This window comes from Equus przewalskii, chromosome 16 (genome assembly GCF_037783145.1).
Source record: "Equus przewalskii isolate Varuska chromosome 16, EquPr2, whole genome shotgun sequence".
NCBI lineage: Eukaryota > Metazoa > Chordata > Mammalia > Perissodactyla > Equidae > Equus > Equus przewalskii.
The window spans coordinates 28,480,110-28,505,609 of NC_091846.1; the positions used below are offsets into that span (position 1 = coordinate 28,480,110).

Below are 25,500 nucleotides of genomic sequence, written 5' to 3' on the forward strand. Positions count from 1 at the left end.
CCTTACATGGTCTTATTAAGCATATGGAAATATTGTGTCAGACTTCTCTTTTACTGAAAATAAAATGATTTCTCAGTACAAGTACTTACTCTTTTCATGGTCATCAGAATCATTCAAGCATACATTTTAGTTTTTAGCCACATAAGCATTATTTTTAAAGAGCTTTTAACTCTGAATCATTTCTTGCCTTAACTTACCATGGAATAAGAAATGTATATTCCATTAAATGACAAATTAATAGTTCCTTTTCTAAAGACTCAAAGAAAAGATAGTATGAGTAAAAAGTGAAGGCTTTATTCACAAAAATTTGTCTGTGGTTTTGTGCTTTAGCATTGCCATATTTATTTTGGCAAATCACTTTAGATAAAAAGGAATCTAAACACAGAATAACTCCATTAGCAGTCAGGATAGTTGCTCCCTGGGTTGGGATAAAGCCCTCAGTGGTCCTGAGGGGGTTTCTGGGTGCTGGTGGTGCCCTTCTTTGAGTACTTGTTTCACAGGTGTGTTCAGAACTAAGCAGCACATTTATGTGAAGGTTTCTGTATATTATATTTGTATATATATTTGTATTGCAATATGTATATTATATTTCAGTTCCAAGTAACAAAAAGATTGAAGTGCTAAAATAGAGTCTATGAAACTTGCCCTGTACAACTTACAGACGTGTGACTGGTGGTATTGTGTACTATTTATTATTCGATTCCAAATTTTAAAAAGTACACTGAAAAATGGATGGATCGCTCCATTTTTGTTCTAAATCCTTCCTATACTCTACTAGGAATTTAGCTGTTAAATTACCAAGTATTTTACCAACTCAAGGAAAAAATATGTAAACCTTAATTATAATTGTCATTAATGTAAAAACAGAATAGGATCTTATCTTCTCTGACTTTCAGAAATGTGGAATCTTTTTCTTCTTAAAGAATATTCTAAATATGGTTTTATAGACTATCTTTTTAATAAAATGAAATATAACTCACTGCTAAGTAAAGCATTCTTCAAATTTATTTGTGTGGTTGATAATAGATGGCTCCTTATTTTTTCCTATGACTTGGAAAGAAGAAGAAACGTTTACTTTTCATATCATCCTTGACAGGTTGCCTCTGCCAGAGCAGACATTCATGGGCTATTGGACAATTGGTCAGTCACGAAATGGAATGCAAAAACTGTTGTGTCCAGCAGAAACTCATCATATAGACGTAAAGGTTGATATTATTATTTCTTCATTAAAATATTGAATGTTACAGATTTTTGTTTATCTTCCCTGGAGAAAATCCATACATTCTCAGGAATTACATTTTCTGATGGTATTTTAGAATAGATTTAGCTTTTGCTCTAACTCTCCAGCCCATCTGGCCTCTGAGGGACTCAGTGTAGGTAGTAATTGCTAATGGTCAGTAGAATTCCTAAGAGCTAACCTGTATTTCAGGAGAATCAGATATGTTGTATTATCCTAGGACAGTTACTCCATGATATTTGTCTTCAGGTGAAAAGGCAAGTGAAAGGAGTGTCAGTCACGAGTTACAATAGAAACCCCTCTAGTTATTTCAAGCAGAAAGGAAATTACTGTGGGGAATTAGATGCTTGTAAAATCTTTAGAAAGGATAGGAGGAATAGAAGTCAAGAGGCTACCTCTGGACTTTTAGTTTCTTTTGTTTTGTTTTGTTTTGTTTTGAGGAAGATTAGCCCTGAGCTAACATCTGCTGCCAATCTTCCTCTTTTTGCTGAAGAAGACTGGCCCTGAGCTAACATCCATGCCCATCTTCCTCTACTTTATATGTGGGACACCTACCACAGCATGGCTTGCCAAGCAGTGCTATGTCCACACCCGGGATCCAAACCAGCAAACCCCGGACCGCCGAAGTGGAACGTGTGAACTTAACCGCTGCACCACCGGGCCTGCCCCTGGACTTTTAGTTTCAAGATCAGTGCTTTAGTTTCTGCTGTCACCCCTGTTGCTGGGAGCTGTACAGTAAAGCAGGATTAGCAAACTTTTTCTGTAAAGGGCCAGATGGTAAATATTTTAAGCTTTGTAGCCATACAGATTCTCAACTCTGCTATGGTAACACAAAAGCAGCCTTAGACAATACGTTAACAAATGAGTGTGGCTGTGTTCCAGTAAAATTTCACTTACAAGAGCAGGCAGTGGGTGAGACTTGAGCCTGTGGGCCACATTTGTCGACCCCTAGTAGAGCATAGAATCTGGCTGTTCTTAGTCGTCAGAGCCTCCTTGTCTACTAGAGCTGGCCACTGCCTCTCTTCTGCCTTCCAGATCTCATGCCAGTGCATTCAATTGGCAGAACCTAAATCACATCCAGCACCCTTGCTGCAAGGGAGTCTGAGGAATGTAGTTTTTAGTCGTCTAGCTCTGAGATACAGACTAGATAGAAAGGGACATGAAAGGGGAGTATGGATGCCACAACAGTCAATATCTAACCCAAATGTTTTTGATTAATTAAGGACTATGGGGCATGCAAATAATTGAAGTTTTAGTAACAGCTATATAATTCTTCCAGGAAATCATATCATTCCCAGCGCAAATATAATAACCTTATTAAGTTAGTTGCTCTGCTTATGTTTGTACTGAATAATTTTCACCATATAAAATACTCTGTCTTTTATAAGTAATAGTAGTAGTTATCAGTAAGTTTTTTAAAATTTCAGATGTCACTTTTTTTTACATTTTATTTCAAAGACCCATATTTAGCCATTATGTTCTATATAATGATATAATAATCATTCTTCACAAGGGACTTATATCAGGCCTTGATTCATTCATTTACAAATTATTCTCCTGGTTTGGACAGTTCTGGGTCCCAATACTTGTAGTTCAAAACTTGCTCTCAGTTGAGAAAGGAATGAAGTAATGAGAAATCCTATGGGTTTTAGGTCTAGTATATTTCGCGAGTAAAAAGAAAACCAAGTAAGGAATTAGATAAGATAGCACATGTGAAAGCATTCATAAATGCAAGTGTATGGTATTATTATTGTTACAAGTACCATTCCAGTCAATAAAATGAGAAGAGGTGTATCAAGATATTGAATATTTGAATTTAAATTCTGTACTTTGAAGAACTTTAGGTTTTTTACATTTTGGTAACTACCCAAATTTCTTAACTCAGTTAACTACTTTATTATAGGGTCCAGCACTTATAAACATACAGGAATATCCAATAGAAAGACGTGAAGAAAGATCCCAAACCTTTACTGAAGAATGTGCCTCCTGGAGGTTACCGTTGGATGAAATTAACTTAATCTGTGACGTTGCTACATCACATGGTATGTCAGTTTCTTTTGATTATTCCTTCCTGCACTGAGTTTTTAAAAACAGGGATTAATCTCTAGACATCAAACGTCTGTAATAGACTCAGTAACTGTGTCATTCTTGGATTTGATAGCAATTATATGTAATTGAGAACTAATTTCCTATAACAACTTAACAAAATACTATTGTGGAATCCACATAAGCCCTGCTGAGTTTGTATGCAGGTCTGTTTCTCATTACAATTGTAGCACAAAGTTAAACACACCCAGTTGTGTGCTAAAAATAGAAGAGGAAAAGAAAAAGGAGAAACTGGATTTTTTTGGCTGGGATTCCAGTTTAGTGATTGCATGAACCACGAAAGCAGAGCTGGAGTGATTTGCAGTCATTAAACTTCTCATTGTAAAGAAAGGCAAATAAAGCATGTGAATTTTTGGCATCTACATTTCTGGATTGTTGCCATTTCTTACTGATTCATACAGTGTGCCCTGGGTACTTTTTTGCAGAAGTTTTCAGTTGGTAGCAGTTACTAAGGTGATATAAACAGAAGTGATGGCAGGGGGAAGGGAGAGAGTCTGTAACTTGACCAAGATGGGGATTGTTCAGGCAAAAATTCAGAAGCAAGTTTTTGTGCATATGAGTTCTGTAGATATTGCTTATTCCTAAAATCAGCTATGCTCAGTAAAAATGTATGCCTTACGGCCGGCCCAGTGGCTCAGCGGTTAAGTGCACACGTTCTGCTTCTCAGCGGCCTGGGGTTTGCCAGTTCGGATCCCGGGTGCGGACTTGGCACCGCTTGGCAAAAGCCATGCTGTGGTAGGCGTCCCACGTATAAAGCAGAGGAAGATGGGCATGGATGTTAGCTCAGGGCCAGTCTTCCTCAGCAAAAAGAGGAGGATTGGTAGTAGTTAGCTCAGGGCTAATCTTCCTCAAAAAAAAAGAAAAAGTATGCCTTAAAAATGTACACTTTTTTTGGTAACAGATTGGTGCTCTTATTAAAATATTTTACATTCACTAGTAAAGAGTAAGCATGGATTTTATGGATAAAGTTTGAACTTTGGCCCTTGTCTCATATTTAGGGATTAGAATAAGTACACTGGGATCCTCTGCCCATGACTGTGACAGACTCCTCTCATCAGGTGCAGCACTTTTCTCATTAAACTGGTCACAGGCTTACAGTTCTTCTCAACACAACATTCCAGGCAGCCGCTGCCAGTCAGTCAGAAGAGGCCCTTAAAAATGAAACTCATTTGCTGTCCCTGATATAATTTAACCGTCTATTTCTGTATTGCCCACATTTGCAAGCGAAGTTTTTTTTATCATTTTTTATTTCTTTGTTTTTTACCTATTCTACATTAGTGAGAGAAAAGAGCATTTTCTTGGGTTAGAATCAGAATTAATTACACATGTATTTGAGCCCAAGACCAAACAGGCCTTAAAGCCTGCTATAAGTTTATTAGGTTTATTAAGTACGTTTCTGTTAGTACTTTTACTGTATTCCCTGTTGCCCTATACTCTGTGGGAAGGTGCTCAATAGATGTTGAATTGAACTTATTTGTACTGATAGTGGGAAGCATTAAAAAGATCCTTAAATTATAAATTGTGTGATCCTATCTGATATTGATATTTGGAACTGAAACACGCACACAGTTCACATTGTCTCCTAAATGATATGTATCTTCTTCTGCACTTCCAAAGACTTGTGTTTCTTATCAATGTTAGCCTATTTACTTCAATTTACTGTATCTTTATGTATAATATTTGGTCATTATTTGTAGACATGGCACTCAAACACATACACAATATATACATATGTTCCAAATTTTCCAGGATGGTTCTAAATATAAATGTTATATCTTGTTATCATATCTTGTGTCTTAATTTTGAGTTCATAAAATATGAACACTGCTAAATAGATACCTGGATAATGAGTGATGCTGATAGCACTTATTACACAAAAGCAGCTTCATCCCTCATCTCAGGGTGCTCATAGATAGAGATTATGGGAAACATCATCCAGAGTCTGGCTACTCAAAGGGAAGCCCTCAAACCAATAGCATTGGCATCTCCCGGGAGCTTGCTGAAAAGGCAGAAACCCCACGCCAGACCTACTGAATCAGAATCTGCATTTTTATTAGCTCCCCAGTGATTCATGAGCACTTCACAGTTGAAGAAGCACTGATATAGAGTTTGTAAAATGGACCTAGTCAAGTACTCAGATTGAAAAGACAGAAATTTTATAATAAGAAATATTTAATATGAACCAAGAGTTTGTAAAATGAGATCTATAGAGCTAAGAATCAAAAAGTGGAGTTAGTGATTTATAGTAAGAAAAGCCTAAAGATCAAGTAACTATCTAGGAAATGCAAGATTAGCAGATATAAGATGTTGACCATCTGCTGTCCATCTGAACCAAGGATAAAACAAAAGAAAACAGACTTTTATTGAAGCACAAAACACTTTTCTTTCATGCAAGGAAGAATTTCCTGACATTGAAGAGTGTTAAATACTATTTAATAGTTTTGTCATGAGATATGATGGAATTCTTTTGGGAACAAATAGATGCTTCCTTAGATAGATAGGTGTGACTGCATCTACATTTACAGCAGGAACTGAATTGGTTCTCATGGTCTTTTTCAGCCTAATCAGTCCATCTACAGATCATCTACTAAGTTCCGACTGTGTGCTCAGTCTCATGATTCAGTTTTCACTGGACCTTTCAACCAGTCAGAAAATCTGTCACACACCACAATATTGACACCTCTTTGTCATTTCAGAAAATGAAGAAAATGCTCTCTATGTAGTTACATGCAATCCTGTTTCCTTATACTTTATGAATATGACTGGAAAAAGTGGCTACTTTGTGGACTTGTATGACATTTTCCCAAGAACGGCCAGTGGAGTTTGGCACCCATTTGTTACAGTGGCACTGCTGGGAAATCCCCTCAAGGGTCAAGTGATTCTCCACGAGCAGCAGGTAATGCACCCCATACTACTCACGTGATACAGTTATGCCAACAGTAACTTATGTGAAGGAAAAGACAAGAGTGTTTTGTAACCAATAACTGAAAATATGTGCTTTCATAAAGATTGAGGAGAGGGGCTGAAGGGAGAAGTCAGCGGTTGTATTTTATCAGTACCACAAAGGCAAGCTAATACCTTCTCTCTGCAGAGATTTCAACGTGACTGTAATTCTGAAAACATGTAAGTCAGAGTTTCTCAACCTCAGCATTACTGACATTTGAAGCCAGATAATTCTTTGCCGTGAAGCTTATATTCCCTTTGGAGAGACAGACAACAAACAAGTAAACCAACAAATAAATATGCTAATTTTAGGAAGTGATAAGTGCTATATAGAAATGAAGTAATGTCCTAGAGAATGATGGGGATAGAGTAGGAGGGGTTGGGAAGGTGAACAGTATTACAGAGTGCTGAGGTCTCTCCTCTTAGGAGATGACATTTTATCTGAAACCTGAATGATAGTCTTTATGTAGAGACAGCCACATAAATATACTGAATGGAATTGTCTTAGTCTGTTCAGGCCGCTATAACAGAACTACCATAGACTAGGTAACTTTTAAACAACAGAAGTTTATTTCTCGTAGTTCTGGAGACTGGGAAGTGCAAGATCAAGGCACCAGCAGATTTGGTGTCTGGTGAGAACCCACTTCCTAGACAGCTGTCTTTTCACTGTAACCTCATATGGCAGAAGGAATGAAGGATCTCTTTGGTTTCTCTTTTATAAGGGCACTAAACCTGTTCATGAAGACTCCATCCTCATGACCTAGTCACCTCCCAAAGGCCCCACCTCCTAATACATCAGGCTTAGAATTTCAACATATGAATTTTGGGGAGACATAAACATTCAGTCCATTTCAGGAATACACTGAGATACTTTAGTGTCTAATGATGCTCAAGTTCCAACCATCCCTACTATTGTAAAAAAGCACTAATGAAAAGTACAGATGCCCAGAGTCAGGCTAAAAATCATTCCAAACAGAAGACATAGATCAAAAGACAGTTAGTGAGAATTCTAAAGGTCTAAGTTAATCTCTACTATACCAATAGAAAGGAGTATAATGTTTTCGTATACCTGTTACCCACCTAGTATCTACTAAATACTATACTAAGTATATTATTCATTCAACAAATACATATCATTTGCCTACTATTGGGGATATTGCAATGAACAAAATAACAAAAATTCTTGTCCTCAAAAGCTTACATTCTGGTCCAGGAAGATAGACCATAAGCAAAAAAAATAATTAAATTGTATCAAGTTAGAAGATGAGAAGCAAGGGAGAGTAAAATAGAAGGCTAGGAGGAAGATTTCCATTTAAAATAGGATAAGTGGGCAGGGATTGCCTAACTGAGAAGGTGATATTTAAGCAAAGACTTGATAGAGGTGCAGGGGAGAACAAATATCTGGAATAAAAGAGTTCCAGGCAATGGGAATTGTTAAGTTCCAGAGGCTGGAACATGACTCTCCAACTTTAAAGAAGTGTAGTGGGGAAGACTGAATGAGGGAAAGAGCATGAGGAAGTCAGATCAAAGAGGTCACTCAGTGGGTTGGAGAAGGGGCATGGTGGAGAGGGCGGGGAAGCAGATTGTGTAGAGCCTTGTAGACCATTGTAATACTCTGGGCCCTAACTATGAGTGAAAGGGGAAGGTGTTAGAGGGTCTCAAGCAAAAGACTAGCTTGATCTGACTTGCATTTTAAAGGATTTCTCTGGCTCTTCTGTGGTGAATAGTTTTTAGGTGCTAATGCAAAATGCAGGAGACTAGTTAAGAGATTTTTGCAATGATCCAGGCAAAAGATGATGGCAGTTTGGAGGAGGATGGAAGTCCTAAGTAATGCTAGATTCTGCATATATCTTGAAGGTAGGACCAATGGGATTTCCTAAGAGATCAGATGTATGGGATGAAAGAAAGTAAAGGGCAACTTCAAGGTTTAGGGCCTGAGCAACTGAAATGATAGATTCGCCATCAACTGAGATGAGGAAGGAATCGATTTTGGAGGGAACGTTAGGCATTTGATTAAATTTTGGATGTCTATTAGACATCCAAGTAGATGAGTCTGGAGTTCAATGGAGAGGTCAGAACAGGAAATACAAATTTGGGAGTCATTGGCATATAAATGTTATTTAAAGCCATGAAACTAAAAGAGATCACCAAGGGAATGAATGTAGATAGAGAAGAGAAGTCCAAGCATCAAGCCCTGGGGCAATAAAATATTAAGAGATCAGGGAGATGAAGAGGAATCAACCAAGGGGATTGAAAATGTGTGGCCAGTGAAGTAGGGGGATAAACTGGGGAGTGTGGTATCCCGGATGGCAAGTGATGAACGTCTCAAGGAGAAGGATCAATTGTTAAATGCAGACTATGTGTCAAGCAAAGGATTACATACATTATCCCATGTCAGTCTTCCAGCTACCTTGTGAGGCAGCTATTAGCTATATATTCATGTGAGGAAACTGAGGCTCAGAGAATTTAAACAACTTGCCCAGCAAATGCATGGTAGAACTGAGATTCAAACCAAATTGGATTGACCCCACCAGAATTAAACTTCATCCACTCTCTCACTCACTGCAGATACTTGGGGAAAGGATAGTCTGAAAATTAGAAAGTATTCATAATAGGGAAATATTAAAGAAATGCAGTGTTCTTACTTGCAAGTATTTAAAGTCACTATGAGAGCAAGGTGTAAGCAAGAAACAGTACTTTTAGACTGTCTAATCAAGAGGAAAATATTGCATAAATAACATTTCAGTAGTTTGCTAAATAAATAAGTCAACTTTAACTTTAGGCCTTGCCTAAATAATTATCATAAATTCTGAGTTAATACATCGTTTTCTGGTTTTTCACATTTTTTTTCATTTTCATTTTCTCCTAGAAGCAGACTTTATAAATATCATGATATTGCTTATAAAAGTTTAGGTCAAGCACCTTAGAATAAAGTTTTACTTTATAGATTTGCAACTAAATATCAATGTCATTGAATTGAATTCTGTCTGTCATAAAGAGCACATGACATCTTGGTGATTTTTAATTCAGTAGCCAATCGAATTTGGACAAGAATCTAAATTTGGAGTATTTATTCAGCCTTGCCAAATTTTCAGCTGTCAAATTTACATACACTAGTTCTTTAAAAGTACTAGATTTTTAGGTTCTTAGCAAATATTTTATTTTCTCAAAAGATCCAATTATTTGGCAACATCATTGATTAATATTCTGTTCACTTACAATGACTTTCATCAAATGATATTCTTCATTGTAAAGATGTGCTTGTCCTCCATAGCCAGCACTTTGCCTCCTGGCATTCCTACAGGTACCTGACTTATCCCTTTGACCACACTTTCAACGTTTTCCACAAAGCTACCTCTGTACTTGGGCAGGCGTGCACAGCATATCTGGATGCTCTACTCTACGTGTCGTCTGAACTGCCTTTTCTTTTTTCAGAAAGGACATCTTAGCGGTGTAAAACTTTATATTATGGCCCTGTTAAGGTGTAAGACCTCTTTAATTCCAAATGAACAGCGTGCAAATTTAAGAAATGATAAATAATTCTAATCGAATAAAAAATGAGTGCACTGCCATCAGTTCCTTCTCCATTCTGCCCAAACTGAAAATGGAGCTAAAATATTGTAGAGAAGTACTTCCATTAATTCATCTATCCCTTGGCTTTTCAAATAAAGCTTTGGTACGGATGCATTTCTCTGGTTCATTTCAGAAGTTGTTCAAAAATTCCTTGCTAAAATAAATTCTTGAGTAAGGAAAGGGAAACTTTGCCATGCCTAAAAATAAAGACTCCTTCCCCCCCCAACCCCCGCCCCTTGAGGTTACTTATTACATCTGTACAAAGTTTAGAATTACAGACTTTGGGACATTGAGGTCATCCAGAGGTTGCTTTTCTCCCAGTCAAATACAAACATGATAAAATTGCTCATTCGCTTCTCCCCCGCTCCCCCCTTAAAGGAGTGCCAAAACCACAGTAACATGTACTCATGTGTGACGCAAAATTCTATTTTTAAACTCAGACAGAGTATATCATTAGTCATTTACAGAAGGAAACCATTAACATCTAAAAGGATGGAGCAACAGAACTCCTTCATGCTGCCAATTGCTTCTAAAACTAATTGTAAATACAGCGGTGGCTGGAAAAATATATATGTTTTCTTTCACTTAAAAAGATGCAGTTTTTCAGTTCATTTATGCCAAGTTATGAATATATAAATATTAGACCCTAAAAAGGAAGAAAAATGCAAAATCATACTAACATTTTTCTCCTTAATCATATCTGTTTAATCATCTGCTTATTCGCCTGTTTAATCATGTTTTAGGATCAAACATTATTTTTAGGATTTTGTTTTGCTTAGAGAAGTTGATATTATCCAAAATTGCTTAGTGCTAAGAAGTCATGTTAATATTGTACATATTTATTATACTAGAAAGAGTTTCTCCTAAAATACTCAAAAAAGATTCTAGAATGGAGATTAAATTTTTAACCTATTAGTATGTTTTCTTAAGGCAAACTGTAAGATGTTGCTGTCATTTTCAAACTTTCAAATACCAGGAATACTACTACTTACATGAAATGTTGATTTTAAAGAGAATATTCCTAACATGCATTCTCAATGGAGAATTTCATATTATACAAAATGATGCATTCTGTGGGTAATGTTTGTGGAAAAATTTAAGCTTTGTCAACATGCTTAGTAGAATTTTTTAATACAGCCAAGATTCAGAGTATATGGAGTGAAGGAAACTGAATACTACTTTAATTTGAGCATTTCAAAATAAAATTAGCTGCTTAAATAAATTTGAAACCACACTATGAGGTCCCAGATTTGCAGATGAAATTATTACTCTTTTTTAATATTTCTTTTTATTTCTCTCTAACTGGATTACATAAAAGAGGGCAAGGGTCATGGTTAATTCATCATTGTATGCTCCTCTGTGCTTTAGAATATAAGCTGCTCAATAAAAATTATGCAACAAATTAGCAAACATTTCTTATTTTGTTTCCTATATTTTGCAAAATATGTGTTAATTCTTTGGGCGCTTTGTATCTCTATTTTGCCCAAAGGAAGTTCTTGAAATGAAAAGTTCATAAGAGTTAGAAAACTGGAGCAGCCCCAAACTTAAAACAAAACAAAACAAAAACAAGAAAGAGAGAACAGACAATTGCATAACAATGAGGCCTGACAAACAACTTGCAGGTGCCTTTTTGCAAAGCTGTTAATCTTCAAACAGCTTTAAATTTTAACTAAGAAAGCCAACTTCTTTGCATCCCTTTAAAATATTTAATCTTTTCTGGCATTCTCAATTTTAAGTTCTTTTTTTCATTTATTTTAATCCTTAAGGTTTATTTAAAACATTTTTTTCTTGGAAAAAATGCTCCTAATTACTGCATTTGCGTAACTATGATTAATGATGCTGGAGAAATCTCTTGTTTGTACATTATTACAACACCAGCTATTAAAGTTCCTCAAGCTTAGTAAATTTCAAGATGAAGAAACACTTATGCTTTAGATTCTTGAGCTCCTTTATATTTTCTTACTATCCCATCTTTATATCATATACATATTTTCTAGATTGAACCTGGATTTGTGAAAAGAGTAAATGAGATTTAATTATGCACAATGTAAGAGCATTTTCAACAGAACATTGAACATTCTCCAAGTGTAATTAAAGAAAATAGACTTTTAAAAATTATCTATCCTCTTGGGGCTGGTCCCGTGGCCGAGTGGTTAAGTTCGCGCGCTCCGCTGCAGGCGGCCCAGTGTTTCGTTAGTTCGAATCCTGGGCGCGGACATGGCACTGCTCATCGGACCACGCTGAGGCAGCGTCCCACATGCCACAACTAGAAGAACCCACAACGAAGAATACACAACTATGTACCGGGGGGGCTTTGGGGAGAAAAAGGAAAAGATAAAATCTTTAAAAAAAAAAAATTATCTATCCTCTTAATTTTCTTATTACTATGTAAAAAAACAGGATCATGGTTAAGCTAGCCTATATTTAGAAGGGGGTAGTTTAAGATAAAATCTTCAAAGAGAATAACTTCTGCATTACATAATTAGAAATATCTTCATAAAGCCATGTAGTATTTTAAATTCTGTATTAAGGAAAGCCATTTAGTATCTTCATGGTGCCACTTACATACGTATTTAATATTGTCATCTTCCCTCTGGTTCATCACTATAAGCTTTATTCTTAGGTTGCCAAGAGGCTGCTGCTTAAAAAAAAAAAAAGAAAGAAACAAAGAAACAAATCTTGAGCTTTTCACTGTTTTCTTTATTTCCAGAGTAATGTCATCCTATTGTTCGATATCGGTGGCCGGGCCCTTCGTCGTCTCATCCTCCCTTCAGAAAGAGAGGTTACATCTAAGAAATCTTCCTGGTGGAATAAGGAAGAAGCTGTAAGGAGTGCCCAACTTGTCCAGCAAATTGCCAAGGATTTTCTGTAGCATTCTAACCATAAAGATGCATGCCCACACATCCCTCTCAGTGCCTTCTGTGTACTATGATGCACGAGAGAATTCTCTTATTATGCACTTACCGGTTTTAACACAAAACAACCAGATAGACATTGACACACCTATAATTAAACACTAATAGCTTCTTTTTGTGTCCATCATACTTACGTGAAGACTTGTCAGGACTGAAGTAATGATAATAGAATATCACTAGCTATTTGAGTGTGATATTTGTGACAAATTCCCAATCATGCTGTTGCTTTAACCTGTTTTCCAGTTATGTATTTATGTTTTGGATTTATATGACAAACCTATGAGAATGATACCTGATTGCACCTACAAGATAAATTAACGTTTTAGCTTATTAACTAAATTAAACTATAAATAAACATTTTAGGCTAACACAAGAGAATTTATTCTGCCATTCATAAAAAGGTATAGATATAAAATGGAAAGGTAAAGATATAAAATGAGGCTTATGCTCTGCCCTGTATGACCACATACTTAGGTCTTAAAAGACCATGAAAAAAGAGATTTTTCCAATGTCATAAATGTATCCTAATGTAAGAAACAAAGTATTTTCTATGTATTTATGTCATGTATAAATTCCACAGTTAATCGCCAGATAGCATGTTTATTTCTAACTAGTATTTGACATGATTTTTTAAAGTTTTATTCTAAAGATATTTTAGTATGTCATTTACAATAAATTTTTTAATGTATTTTAATCCATGTTACTGTAAGAGTCTTAGAGTGGATAAAGAGGTGGCTTCTCAGAGAATTACATGTTTTACACATTGAAGAACTTTATTGAAGGGAAAGCAGCTGAAGAGACGTGACTGCATCTGACCCATTTAATGTGAATGTTTTGTTTTATTTTGTCTTTAGGAAACTTATAAAATGTGTAAAGAATTTTCACACAAAAACTGGCTAGTGTTCTACAAAGAAAAAGGGTGAGCTCTTCATTGTAGGAGATTTAAACTGGTGTTCTGATTTTGTCCATTCTGTTTCCTCTTTTGATTATACTTGTTTATTATAAAACTAATATAACCATATTATGTTTTATTGTAAAAGTGAGTCATCCCACATTATAGAACATTGAAAAACAGATGTAAAAAAAGACAGTGCTCGTAATTCCACAATACAACCACTGCAAGTATGGCAGCTGCCACTTTCCATTATTTGTTCTTATGCATACCCTTACATAGTCTAGAATTTTGTGTATCTGTTTTCTCAGTTAACATTTTTCTATGTTAATAGTTAGTCTTAAAAACATTCTTTTTAGGGTTGTGTAATATATCATGACGTGATTGTGTCATGGCTACTCAACATGATCCTCACCATTTCCTTTCAGATTGTTTTCTTCTCCTTTTTCAGGAATAGCTTGACTGTGCTGGATGTTCTGGAAGGGCGAACTCACACCATCTCACTTCCCATCAACCTCAAGACAGTTTTCCTCGTAGCGGAGGACAAATGGCTTCTGGTGGAGAGTGAAACAAATCAGTGAGTGGAGCTACATGGTGTCTCACGTAGTGTGCTGGCGTTCAACCTTATTTGTCAGTTAGCCAACATCCTTACTCTTCTGTCTCCCTGTGTCGTCTTTTAACAGTTTCTCAATTTGGCAGCATCTCTCTAGGTGAAAGTTAGAAGAAGAGGGAAGAAGAAAATTAAAATAAATGTCACTTCGCAGAGTAATTATAAAAGTGTTCCAGAGGATGACATTGAAATTAGCGGTAAAAATGTAATGACTTTTATGTATGGTCTGTATTTCTTTGAGCTTTTTCCTTTTAGCACATTGAGAACTCACTGTTTTCTTGCCAAACTGAAAATACTTCAAAATAGATTTTCAGTTTATTCTTTCTTCAAAGGACCACAGCCTCTATCCTAGAGCCGTTGCTTTTCTGTAACTTCACAGAATCCACCCCTTAGAAGTTTTCTCTTCATTTTATCTGTGTGCTCTTATTTGGTTATGTTTATGTTTGTGTGCCTCCCCACTTTGGACTGTACACTTCTGGATGAAAGGGACACTATGTGCACTTGGCATAGACAGGGGACCCAGAAAATTTTGTCCCCTTCCTCATGCATTACATCCACTAGCTAACTGCAAACTCTCTCTGTCCCCCTGCTGATAAGCAGAACTAGCCTGCTGCAAAGATTTCTGGCTATTTATATATCCCTATTTTAGAAATCTTAAAAATAAGTAGATCGAGGGGATTACAGTGGTGAGGGCTCCTGTCCCTTAGCTGGTCACAAATCAGAGGTCAGGCTCCCGCTTACTGGCTGATCAAACTATCATATCAACTGCAGGTTCCATGATAATACGGGTGTATCTCTTTAGAGTTGCTTTTTTTTGTTTTTTTACAGCTTTTCCTCTGATAGGAAGTGTTGGATTTTTAGTTCGTGTTTATTACTGCATTATATTATGTGCTGCTCTTTATACACAGTGTTGTAAAGTTAATTGTTAATTAATGATGTGACTCTGAAACTGAAAATTATACTCAGAATATAAAAAAGAGGCTTTGGAAGGGGAAAAAAACCTCTTATTTTTCGTAGTCTGTCTTCATAATTATTAGAAAAAGAAAAGCTTTTCATTTAGATGTTTTGTTTATTTACAGGAAATATCTTTTAACTAAGCCTGCACACATCGAATCTGAGGATAGTGGGGTTTGCCAGTTGTATATGTTGAAAGAGGAGCTACCTAGCCCAGGCTTTGGAGTTACACAAGGTAAATACCGTGCTCTTTGTGTTTATGGCTGAATGGGTGCATGCTTATGTACATACTGTCCTCTAGAATCATTTAAGAACAATAATATCAACATTATAATATTAAATTTATACCAAAAGAGAGAACTTAGTCACTACACTAGAAACGGTAAATAAGAATCAACTATCTTTGAAGTTCTGTCTTTGAATTTTTTTAACTGTCAAATCAGAATTTCTGTATACATTTAGGTTTCAAATCTATTTTAGGATAGCATCTTCTCTTTTTCACACAGACCGTCAGGATTTCTACTTAATTCATCGCAGTTTTAGGAGGCGAATAGTGCTTATGAAAAAAATCTAAAACACACGATTGCCAACACTGGGTTGGGCCAGTTTCCCAGTTTTTCTGAAGGGTGCTATTATTAGTGATAATATTTATTGCTAATAAAAATTTTAATTCCGTATATACTTGAAACCACTTTGAGAAGATGCCTTGATTGTAAAAACTGAATTTTCTCAGACAAAAGGCCATGAATATGATTTAAAGTGTTTTCTCTTTCTTAACTTTTGCTTTTCTGTTTGCGTTGGTGAGAATAAAATCTTGTAAAAATTAACTCCTGGAGCATTTTAGAGGCATATGGCGTCTAATGTTTCTCTGACACTTTTCAGAACCAGATTTGAGCATACCTCATAAAATTTCAAGTGATCAACTATCATCTGAAAATCTAAGTTCAGCTGTGGGACAAAAGATTGTCTCTCCTAACCGAATTCTCTCAGATGAGAATAGTTATGCTACAATTGTTGTTGGTTTCCCAGATCTCATGGTAAGCATCAATTTTTTAAATTATTGAATAAATATTTCTTTCCCTCAGTTTGGCCTATAATTTATAAGCATATTTGAGGGAGTAGTTTAAAATGTAATGATTTTCTGGTAAACATTTCAGATCAACATTCTGTTTTCCAAATCAATCATTAAAAAATGTGTTCTACTTATATGATTTCATTGCTTTTTAAAAATTAGCATTTAAAGTGTAATGCAATTATATAGTTTAGTAAGGGAAAACCAGTATTCACCATATGTGGGAGTTCATGTGACACAGTTGAATGTTTAATGTACTGACAGTGATTTTATATCAGGTTGTCTTAATGTGTGCTCATGTAACCTGTCAAGAGAAACAATTCAAGACTAATGAAATAACATGTCTTCTAGAATTTTTTAAAATGAAATTTGTTGGGATCTCCTTACTGTAGATTAAATTTTTTGACACTCGTGAACATCAATTCACTTTCCATTGAGTTTTGCTCTGTTTTGTCATATCTTTGCAGCATCCAGATTATACTATAAATACTGATGGTCTCAACTTAATTTGCTTTTAGATAGACTCTTCTGCTGTTATTTACTGTTATCTGTAAAGAAGAGGCTATTTGTAATTGACTTTAAGTGAAACTAGGCACCATCTTCCCCTGATGGAAATGTGGGAAAATTAAATATAAAGTTTATTTCAGTCCAAGTTGCCTTCTAATAACCGTAGATGTAGCTCCGTGTGTTTTGATTAAACATTTAATTTTCATAATTTCCTTTCTAGCTTTTAGGTGGGATGATAGAATCATTTAAAGATAAAAATATGGGCTCTGCTTGATGGTGCACCAATCTCTCATGCCTCAAAATGTTAATGTAATTAATGAATGGTGAGCGCTTTAGGGTATAAGACTTTTGAAATCCAAACCCAATGGATAATATGTGGCTTAGGACTTTGCCATATGTCTCCCTAATTATCAAGTAAAAAGCATTTGCTATGGTATTATATAACTGAAAGTGAAGCATGTTGTTAGAATACATATCTACAGCAGCCTTGACTGAATGAAAGAGATGTTTAATATGCTTTCTACAGTGATTGCTGCTATCAGTAGAGAAAATACTGGAGCTATTTTTCTGAAGGTGGAACTATTTAAAAAATTGATCTTGAAATTGATGAAATTAGTATAGAAGTATAATGTTACTATAAAAAAGGTTAGAAAGTAAAAGCTGAGTATAAGGCACTGTTTGAATTAACCCTACAGAAAACCTTTATAGCCTGTAGGATTAGTGACCTTGTTAAACTAAAACCTCTATCCCCCATATTTAGTATGGTATCCACCACATAGAAGGTGTTCAATGAATATTTGTTAAATGAAAGATTAGAATCAGTTAGGCAGCCTTTCAACATTTTATAACAATCATATTTTTAGGCCCCAATACAACAGTCAGGGACTGCACTATTCTAAACCCTTTCATACATGATAATTAATTTTTATAACAATTGTACAAGATTTTATAGATGAAGAAACAGAAATGCAGAGAGGTTATATCCCCCAGGCCACGCAAATGATAAGTAAGGGAGCTGGGATTTGAGTTCAAGTGTGACTGACCCTCAAACCCATATCCTTTCTACTGAACCACAGTACCTTTCTTTTTATGTGAGTTTGTTTTGATTCTTCATACAACTATCAACAAAGGGGTATATCACCTCTTAGTAACTTTTTATAGCATTATCTGAGGCACCTAAACCAGTATAAACTTATTATAACTTTCTTAACCTAATACTAAATAGCTACAAAAATCTATAGCAAGTACCATCTTTAATAATGGAACATTCAAAGCATTCCTTTCAATATCAGGAATAAGACAAAGATACCCCTATCACCACTTCTGTTGTATTGAGTGCCTTAAACATGATCCATAAACGAAAAAATTGGTAAATTAAACTTCACCAAAATTTAAAACTTCAGCTCTGTAAAAAGACACTATTAAATGAAAAGACAATCTACATCTAGGAGAAAATATTTGCAAATCACTTGTCCAGTGAAGGACTTGTATCCAGAATATACAAAGATTTCTTAAAACTCAACAGTAAGAAAACAAATAATCCAATATGAAAAATGGGCAGATCTAGCCCTGATGGCCTAGTGGTTAAAGTTTGGCACACTCCACTTCACTGGCCCGGGTGTGGTTCCTGGGCACAGAACCACACCACTTGTCAGTCACTTGCTGTGCTGTGGTGGTGGCTCACATCGAAGAACTAGAAGGACTTACAGCTAGAACTGGGCATATACAACTCTGTACTGGGACTTTGGGGAAGAAAAAAAAGAGGAAGATTGGCAACAGATGTTAGCTCTGGGCGAACCTTTCCCAGCAAAAAAAAGGGCAAACAGTAGCCCAAAGTGAGATGTTAGTCAGAGCCTGAGCAGATGAGAAGGACATTCATAGTGGGGATGGGTAACCACTGGTGATAGAAATCAAATCCAGGCAGGAAGAAGATGGCGTCTCAGTGAAGGGACAGCCTGGTGTGGCATGTGGGAGCCCAAGTAAGGTGAGGAGGGTATCCATGCATGAGTGTAACCCAGTGTGATCTGTCAGGACCAGGCAGAGTGAGGAGGGCATCTGCTTGGGAGGGAATGTTAGTTGGTGGAGATGGGAGATGAGTCACATACAGTGGCTTGAGCAAGAAAGTAAATATATTAAGGCTAGAGAAAACATAGGAGAATATCTATCTGTGATCTTGGAATCGAGAAAGATAAATACATACATGGTAAAATTTTAAAGTAAAACAAGAGAAAAAAACACAAAATTCCATGAAAGTTACATCTAGGGGAGACAGAAAGATGTGATTGGGAAGGGGCTCTCCAGGGTCTTCAGAAATGCTGGTAATATCCTACTCCCTCTGCCAGAGAGTCGATGCATTAGGTGTTCGTTTCGTTATTTTTAAACTTACTAAATTTTATATTCCCTCTTTTTAGTTAAAATTCATTTCAAGATAAAAAAATGTAAGTTGTATATTTCACACTTGTCTGAAAATTGTGATTATCGGTGAAGCAGCTGTCTCCTGTGCCAAATTCAAAAAGGTTAAGGAATAATCTGATTTTCTTATATTTGTGAAAAGTTTACCAGTGGTAAACTTAAAGGGCTGCATTGTAACAGTTATGGTGAATGTAGTTTATAGTACTTCAATACTTTACTTTCTCTGTCTCTCTTTTTTTTTTCCAGTCACCTAGTGACGTTTATTCTTGGAAAAGGCCATCATCTTTGCATAAACCAGGGATCACTAATACAGCGTTCTATGGAGGAAAGAAGAAAAGTGGAACTCCAAAACAGAGCAATTGTGTGACTCTTTTAGACACTAATCAGATAGTCAGGATTTTGCCCCCAGGAGAAGTCCCTCTAAAAGATATCTACCCAAAAGGTAAAAAACTTACCAACTCCTAATTTACCAAGGTGGTTAAAGGTAGTTTGCTTTTGGTAGTGATATTTAGCTTATCATTATCAATCTATATTTATAAATATGAATAATTCTAACAGGGTCTAGAAGTAGCTAAAAAGAACTATATGTGCTGAGAAAGTTTGGTTCAGCTTCTCACAGTGTGTGGTTGTAACCATTGCTATTAAAACACATCTTCATTTGCATTACAATCTATATAATAACTTTACTTAGAACACATTTTCAAAGAGACTTTTAAAAATCATTAGAATATTAGGCTTAGAAAATGAGGCCTGATTTTTGTCCTAAATTCCTGTGACTAAAGGCCAGGGACTTATGCAGAGTGATTCACTTGGCAGTGCTCTCAGAGTCAATATATATTTATTACTGCATGACATATGCCAGGTCCTGTGCTGATCACTTTTCCTTGTATAAATTCATTTAATCTTCAGATCCCTATTCTATTGTTAATGTACTCTCTAATTTACATGCAAAGAACTGACACAGAGAGGTAAAATAACTTACCCAGGGTCACCCTTCTAGTGGCTGGCAGAACCCAGATTTGCACCTGAGTTCTTCCAATCCCAAGACTAGGCTATTCTTACTGAACCACACTGGCTTTCATCATAATAGATAATTGTGAAAATTTTTGATCATTAAGCCCCACTGATTATTCTTTGCATCATAGTGATAGTGATATGTTTTCCTTTGTTTACATTCATTATGTTAGTGTGGACTTCATAAATATAATGCTAAGTGTGTTATAATAATTTATTAGTGGGTTTGAAAGTCCTGGTTGTAGGATATATTTAGAATTAGTTCCTTCCAAACTGAAATGCATGGGGAGTAAATCACCATTTCCTTAAAATGCTTTTTATGGTAGAAGAGACAGGTGAATAAACTGACAATTGCAGTACGATGTAATAAGTGCTATGATAGCAATATTCACAAGGACAGGCTTACAACCCAGGCTGGTGATTAGGAGCTGACTCTTGAAAGATGAGTGGGAGTGAATCAAATGAAGGGATTGCTCCAGGAAGAGAGTACTGCATGTGAAAGGTACGGGGACATGACAGTGCATTCCAGGATTACAAAAAGTTCTGTGCCGGAGGTTAGTGCATCTTCATCCACCCAGAAACCTGGGGGTCAGCCCTGACACCTCTCCCTCATCTTCCACATCTAATCCACGAGCAATCATTATGTCCTTTTGATGCAACCTGGCTATACAACCTGTATCCACCCACATGTCTACAGTTCTACTGCCAGCGTCCAAATCACCACCATCCTGTGCTGGAATATTGTCATAGCCTCCTGACAAAGTTCCCCCCTCCTCTCTTTCCCCCTCCTGCTCATTCTCCATACCTCAGACAGAGTGATATTTTTGTAGTATATGTTTGTTCTTATTAAGGTCCAGTTCACATACAGTAAAATTCACCTTTTTTCATGAAGTTAGATATAGTTCTGTGAGTTTGACAAATACATACAATTGCATAACCATCACCACAACTGATAGAAAACAATTGCATCTCCCCAAAAACCTCCCCCATGCTGCTTTGCAGTCAACCCCTCTGCCTACCCCAAACCCCCCGCTGATCTTATTTCTGCCCGTATAGATTTGCCTTTTCTAGAATGTCATATAGGTGGAATCACACAGTATGTGGTCTTTTGAGTCTGGCTTCTTTTACTTAATATAGTGTATTTGAGAATCATTTATGTTGCTGTGTGTACCAGTAGTTTGTTCCTCTTGATTGCCGAGTAGTGGTCTGTTGTGTGGACATACCACAGTTTGTTAATCCATTCACAAGATGATAGATATTTGGATAGTTTCCAGTTTGGGGCAACCATGAATAAGACCACCACAAACATTGTGCACAGATTTTTAAGTAAACACAAGTTTTTGCTTCACTTGGGTAAACACTTAAGAATGGCATTTTTATGAGTCATGAGAAAACTATGGCACTATTTTCCAAAGTGGCAGTACCATTGAAAGCAGTAAATCTCTGCCCGTCTGCATTATGCAAAAATTATTCCATCCTTGTGAAAGCCACCAGGAGAGTAGCCTTTACAGTGTCTATTGATTTCCTTAATAAAAGGCTGATATGCCATAGTTCCTGACTAATCAGATGGTTGGGTTCTATTTACTTTAAAAAATTAAGTTAGTTTAAATTTTCGTCGGAAATCTCCATGCACATAGATGAAAGAGTGAAACAGGCTGAAAGAAAAAACAGTCAGCCCCTTCTTTACTCCCCTCACCCATCATTTCCTGTTCCCAGAGACACTTTCAACTTTTTAAGCTGTTTCTTTGGTATTCACTTTCATCCTTATGGTGCAATCTTGATGGTTTAGTTTTAGGCATTATTTACTGACTCCCACCATGTAAGATGAGAGTTTAACTCTTTTTCATACACCCTCCCCGTGCCTGACACCTCATTTTCCCATCTCCCAATATATTTATATGATAGTTATGGTTGGATTAACATCCATTGCTTATATTATGATGTTTATGGAACTGCTATTCGCAACTGAACTATGTATTATGGTATTATTGCTTTTTCTTTCCTGTACAGCTTTTTCTTTTCGTGGAGTTAATAATCATTATGTTTTGTTGATTTACTTTTTCATGTGCTTAGCACAAATTAATCCTCAAAGTGTTTCTCAGTTATCAAAATCTCTAAATGTGTTCTAATATATTGGGTTTATCAATTTCACTTCCTTGGCGGCATCTCTCCTGAAATCTTCTCAGATGTTCTAATCTGAACTGGTTGATCCCTAGGCCTATGCACAGCTATCATTCTGGAATCTCCCTTCACCATTCTCCTAGGGATTTTTATTTTTATAATCCACAGTTAAGTTCTTCCTATGTGCCAGACACTATCCTGAGCACTTTATATACAATTGGAATATTTAAGAAACACTACTTAAACAAAAGAAGGGAAATAAAACTCCAAGCAACCAAGAGAAAAATGGCAAAAGATATATAAACAGGCACTTCTCAGAAGAGTAATTCACAGCATATAAAAAGATGCTCAAACTTACTAGAAGTCAGGGAAAGGTAAAGTGAAGCTACGCTTAAAGGTCTGACCCCTGGAAGAGTGGATAGGGATGGCGAACACCAGGACCTCTTTTTTGCTGCTGGAACACTTTGGGAAACAATTTGGTAATTCCACTCTTAGATATATACCCTACAGATTTTCAATATATACACAAGGAGACAGGTATAAGAATATTCATAGTCTACTATCTGTAATAGCAAAAAATTGGAAAGAACCTAAATGCACATCAACAAAGAACAGAAGAATAAATTGTGGTGTGTACAGCAGTGAAAATAAGTGAAGTAGAGCTGTCAGTATGGGTGATAACAGATTCTCTTCTTGACCAAACTCTAGTCAGGCTTCTCTGAATCCTGTTCCCAGCTAGGCCTTGACATTTTGGGTTTCCGTGTTCACCTCTGCATTGTCCAATTTTAGCAAGAATAATCCTCAGTCAGTTTAACCAGAATCCCACCTCTGATCAGTACCATCCCCCAGGTAATGTCTGATCACCCTGGTCTGACTTCAATAAGAATCCTGTTAGGTTGGTTTAGTCAGAATTCTCCCTTACCCCTGATTTCCTCTTAATAATTTTCCATCCACTGATCCCCACCAACAAAGCTAGAGGATCTGTACTAGCTGATTTTAAAACTTACATAAAGTATAAAGCCAGAAAGTAATCAAGAGAGTGTGGTATTAGTGAAGGGATCGACACATAGATCAGTTGTTTTGCTGACAGTTTTTATACTTCCTCCTAACCTTGGCCCTGTGCGTGTGAGCTGTCCCCACTCTTTACGGGAACCACGCAGTAAACACTGCCGCAATGACTTCCCTTTAATCGTTAACAACTAATCCCTAAATATAGTTTATACCTATCTTTGAAATCCACCTGGATTATAAATGTAATGGAAAGTTACTGAGCCTCCATCCTCTCTACAATGTTGCAACATTTAAAATGGATAGACAAGGATTTGGCTAAGTTTGAAGGGAAATCTGGCCACGGTTTTCACTTCCTTAATTTAATCATATATTCTGAGCTGATTTATTTTCAAATCAATAAACATCAATTCTGACTATTTTTCAATTGCTTACCATTATCACCGCCGCTACCACTACCCTTAGTATTTCTTTGAAGTGCTTTATAGGCACAAAGTGCCTTTTCTGATACCTTAAAATATTTTTTAGCACCAGAAGTAAAATTCTTGCTTTTTCCTTCTTGAAATAGACACAGCCCTTATTGCATTTTCTCACTCTCTTCATGCCACGGAGTTAATTTGCACCGTGAAAGAAAAGAAAAATATAGAAAAAAAGATATTTGAAATAAGTTGGCTTACTTTGCTTTCACAGGCCATCTAAAAGTGCTGATAATCTAAAAGCTCATCTTAATACAACTTCTTACGAAAAATAGTATGTGTAAGTGACAAGCCAAATGGAAGTTGGTTAGCTAGGCAGCTCTAGTCATCCCAGCCACTTCAATAGCTGGTCATTTTTGGCAAAGAACCCGGATCTATAAATAATTCAACCTACTTCAGCTAGGTCCTAGCAACAGAAACTGTCAAAAATGAAACATGATGCAAAACTTTATCCAAAACTAACCTTATACCCTAGGCAGTATTTCCAGCGCAGGCGATTAGTGACTTATGATAGGCGTGTTCATTTTATACAAATTGCCATCTGGAGACACTCAGTTCAGCTGGGTGGTCAGACTACCATAGTAACTCTCTTTTCTTACCCTCTGCTCTCCCTGGACACTACCTTCCCTTCTTCCTGACTGACGGTTCCTTGCCTAGCTTCGCAGCTCATACCTCGCCCCAGGCCTGTGATTTCCACCCTGGAATCCTTTCCAAGTCTCCAAAGGCCCACAGTGGTTTTAAAAAAAAAGGGAACTTTACTCTTTGTCTGTGGGCTCTTCAGATGAGGCAGGAACCACATCTCTTTTCTCTCTATCCCCAGTGCTTCATGTAGTGTCTGGTGCAAAGTAAGCTCAACCACGTTTGTGGAATAAGTATGAGATATTTTGAGTTTTTCAGATGGCCTACTCAAAAACCTTCAACTGCAAACATGAAATAAAAATGCCAAGTTTCTTATTTTTTGTGAACCACATTGCACAGCGTGGACATCCTGGATGTCTCGTTGTAATCGGAAGTTGTAGGGGCCGGCCCAGTGGCACAGCAGTTAAGTTCACATGTTCTGCTTTGGCGGCCTGGGGTTCGCTGGTTTGGATCCCTGGTACGGACATGGCACCACTTGGCAAAAGCCATGCTGTGGCAGGCGTCCCACATATAAACTAGAGGAAGATGGGCATGGAAGTTAGCTCATGGCCAGTCTTCCTCAGCAAAAAGAGGAGGATTGGCAACAGTTAGCTCAGGGCTAATCTTCCTCAAAAAAAAAAAACAAGTTGTAATTAGAGAGAGACTGACAGACAAAAGTCTGTCAAGATAGGCTCTGTGTAGGGACAATTTTTTTTAAGGAGACATTAGTGACCAAGATTTTGTAAAACAAGGCTATTTTAAAAATTGTTGCCCTAGAGTCAGCTCAGGTAGGAGCTGTGTGGAGTGGTGGACAGAGCAGAGATTTCAAAGCCAAAAAGACCTGGTTTTGAAAACCATCTCCATCACTCTCCAGCTACGTCACCTCAAGCAAGTCACATTATTGTATTACCTCTATAAGCTTCAGCTTTCTCAACTCTCCAGCAGGAATCGTAAGTCTTTGTTGTTGTCAGTATTAAAAATGCTATCTATAGTGGCTGGCCTGGTAGCATAGTGGTTAAGTTCACACACTCTGCTTCAGGGA

The 25,500-nt window shown here is 36.7% G+C and overlaps 1 protein-coding gene across 4 annotated transcripts in view; it reads left to right on the top strand.

Moving 5' to 3' along the window:
* VWA8 (von Willebrand factor A domain containing 8) overlaps positions 1-25,500 on the top strand; it is a 358,168-nt gene that overhangs the window by 228,022 nt on the left and 104,646 nt on the right. For all 4 annotated transcript variants that reach the window (XR_011527880.1, XM_070578403.1, XM_070578404.1 and 1 more), the window contains 9 exons: positions 1,097-1,205; positions 3,141-3,279; positions 6,040-6,239; positions 12,570-12,683; positions 13,629-13,693; positions 14,118-14,243; positions 15,356-15,465; positions 16,113-16,267; positions 19,468-19,663. Coding sequence is in view for 3 of the 4 variants with exons in the window: in XM_070578403.1 (XP_070434504.1) it covers positions 1,097-1,205; positions 3,141-3,279; positions 6,040-6,239; positions 12,570-12,683; positions 13,629-13,693; positions 14,118-14,243; positions 15,356-15,465; positions 16,113-16,267; positions 19,468-19,663 (1,214 nt within the window). In the remaining variant the exon portion in view is untranslated. The remainder of the gene's footprint in view (positions 1-1,096; positions 1,206-3,140; positions 3,280-6,039; positions 6,240-12,569; positions 12,684-13,628; positions 13,694-14,117; positions 14,244-15,355; positions 15,466-16,112; positions 16,268-19,467; positions 19,664-25,500) is intronic.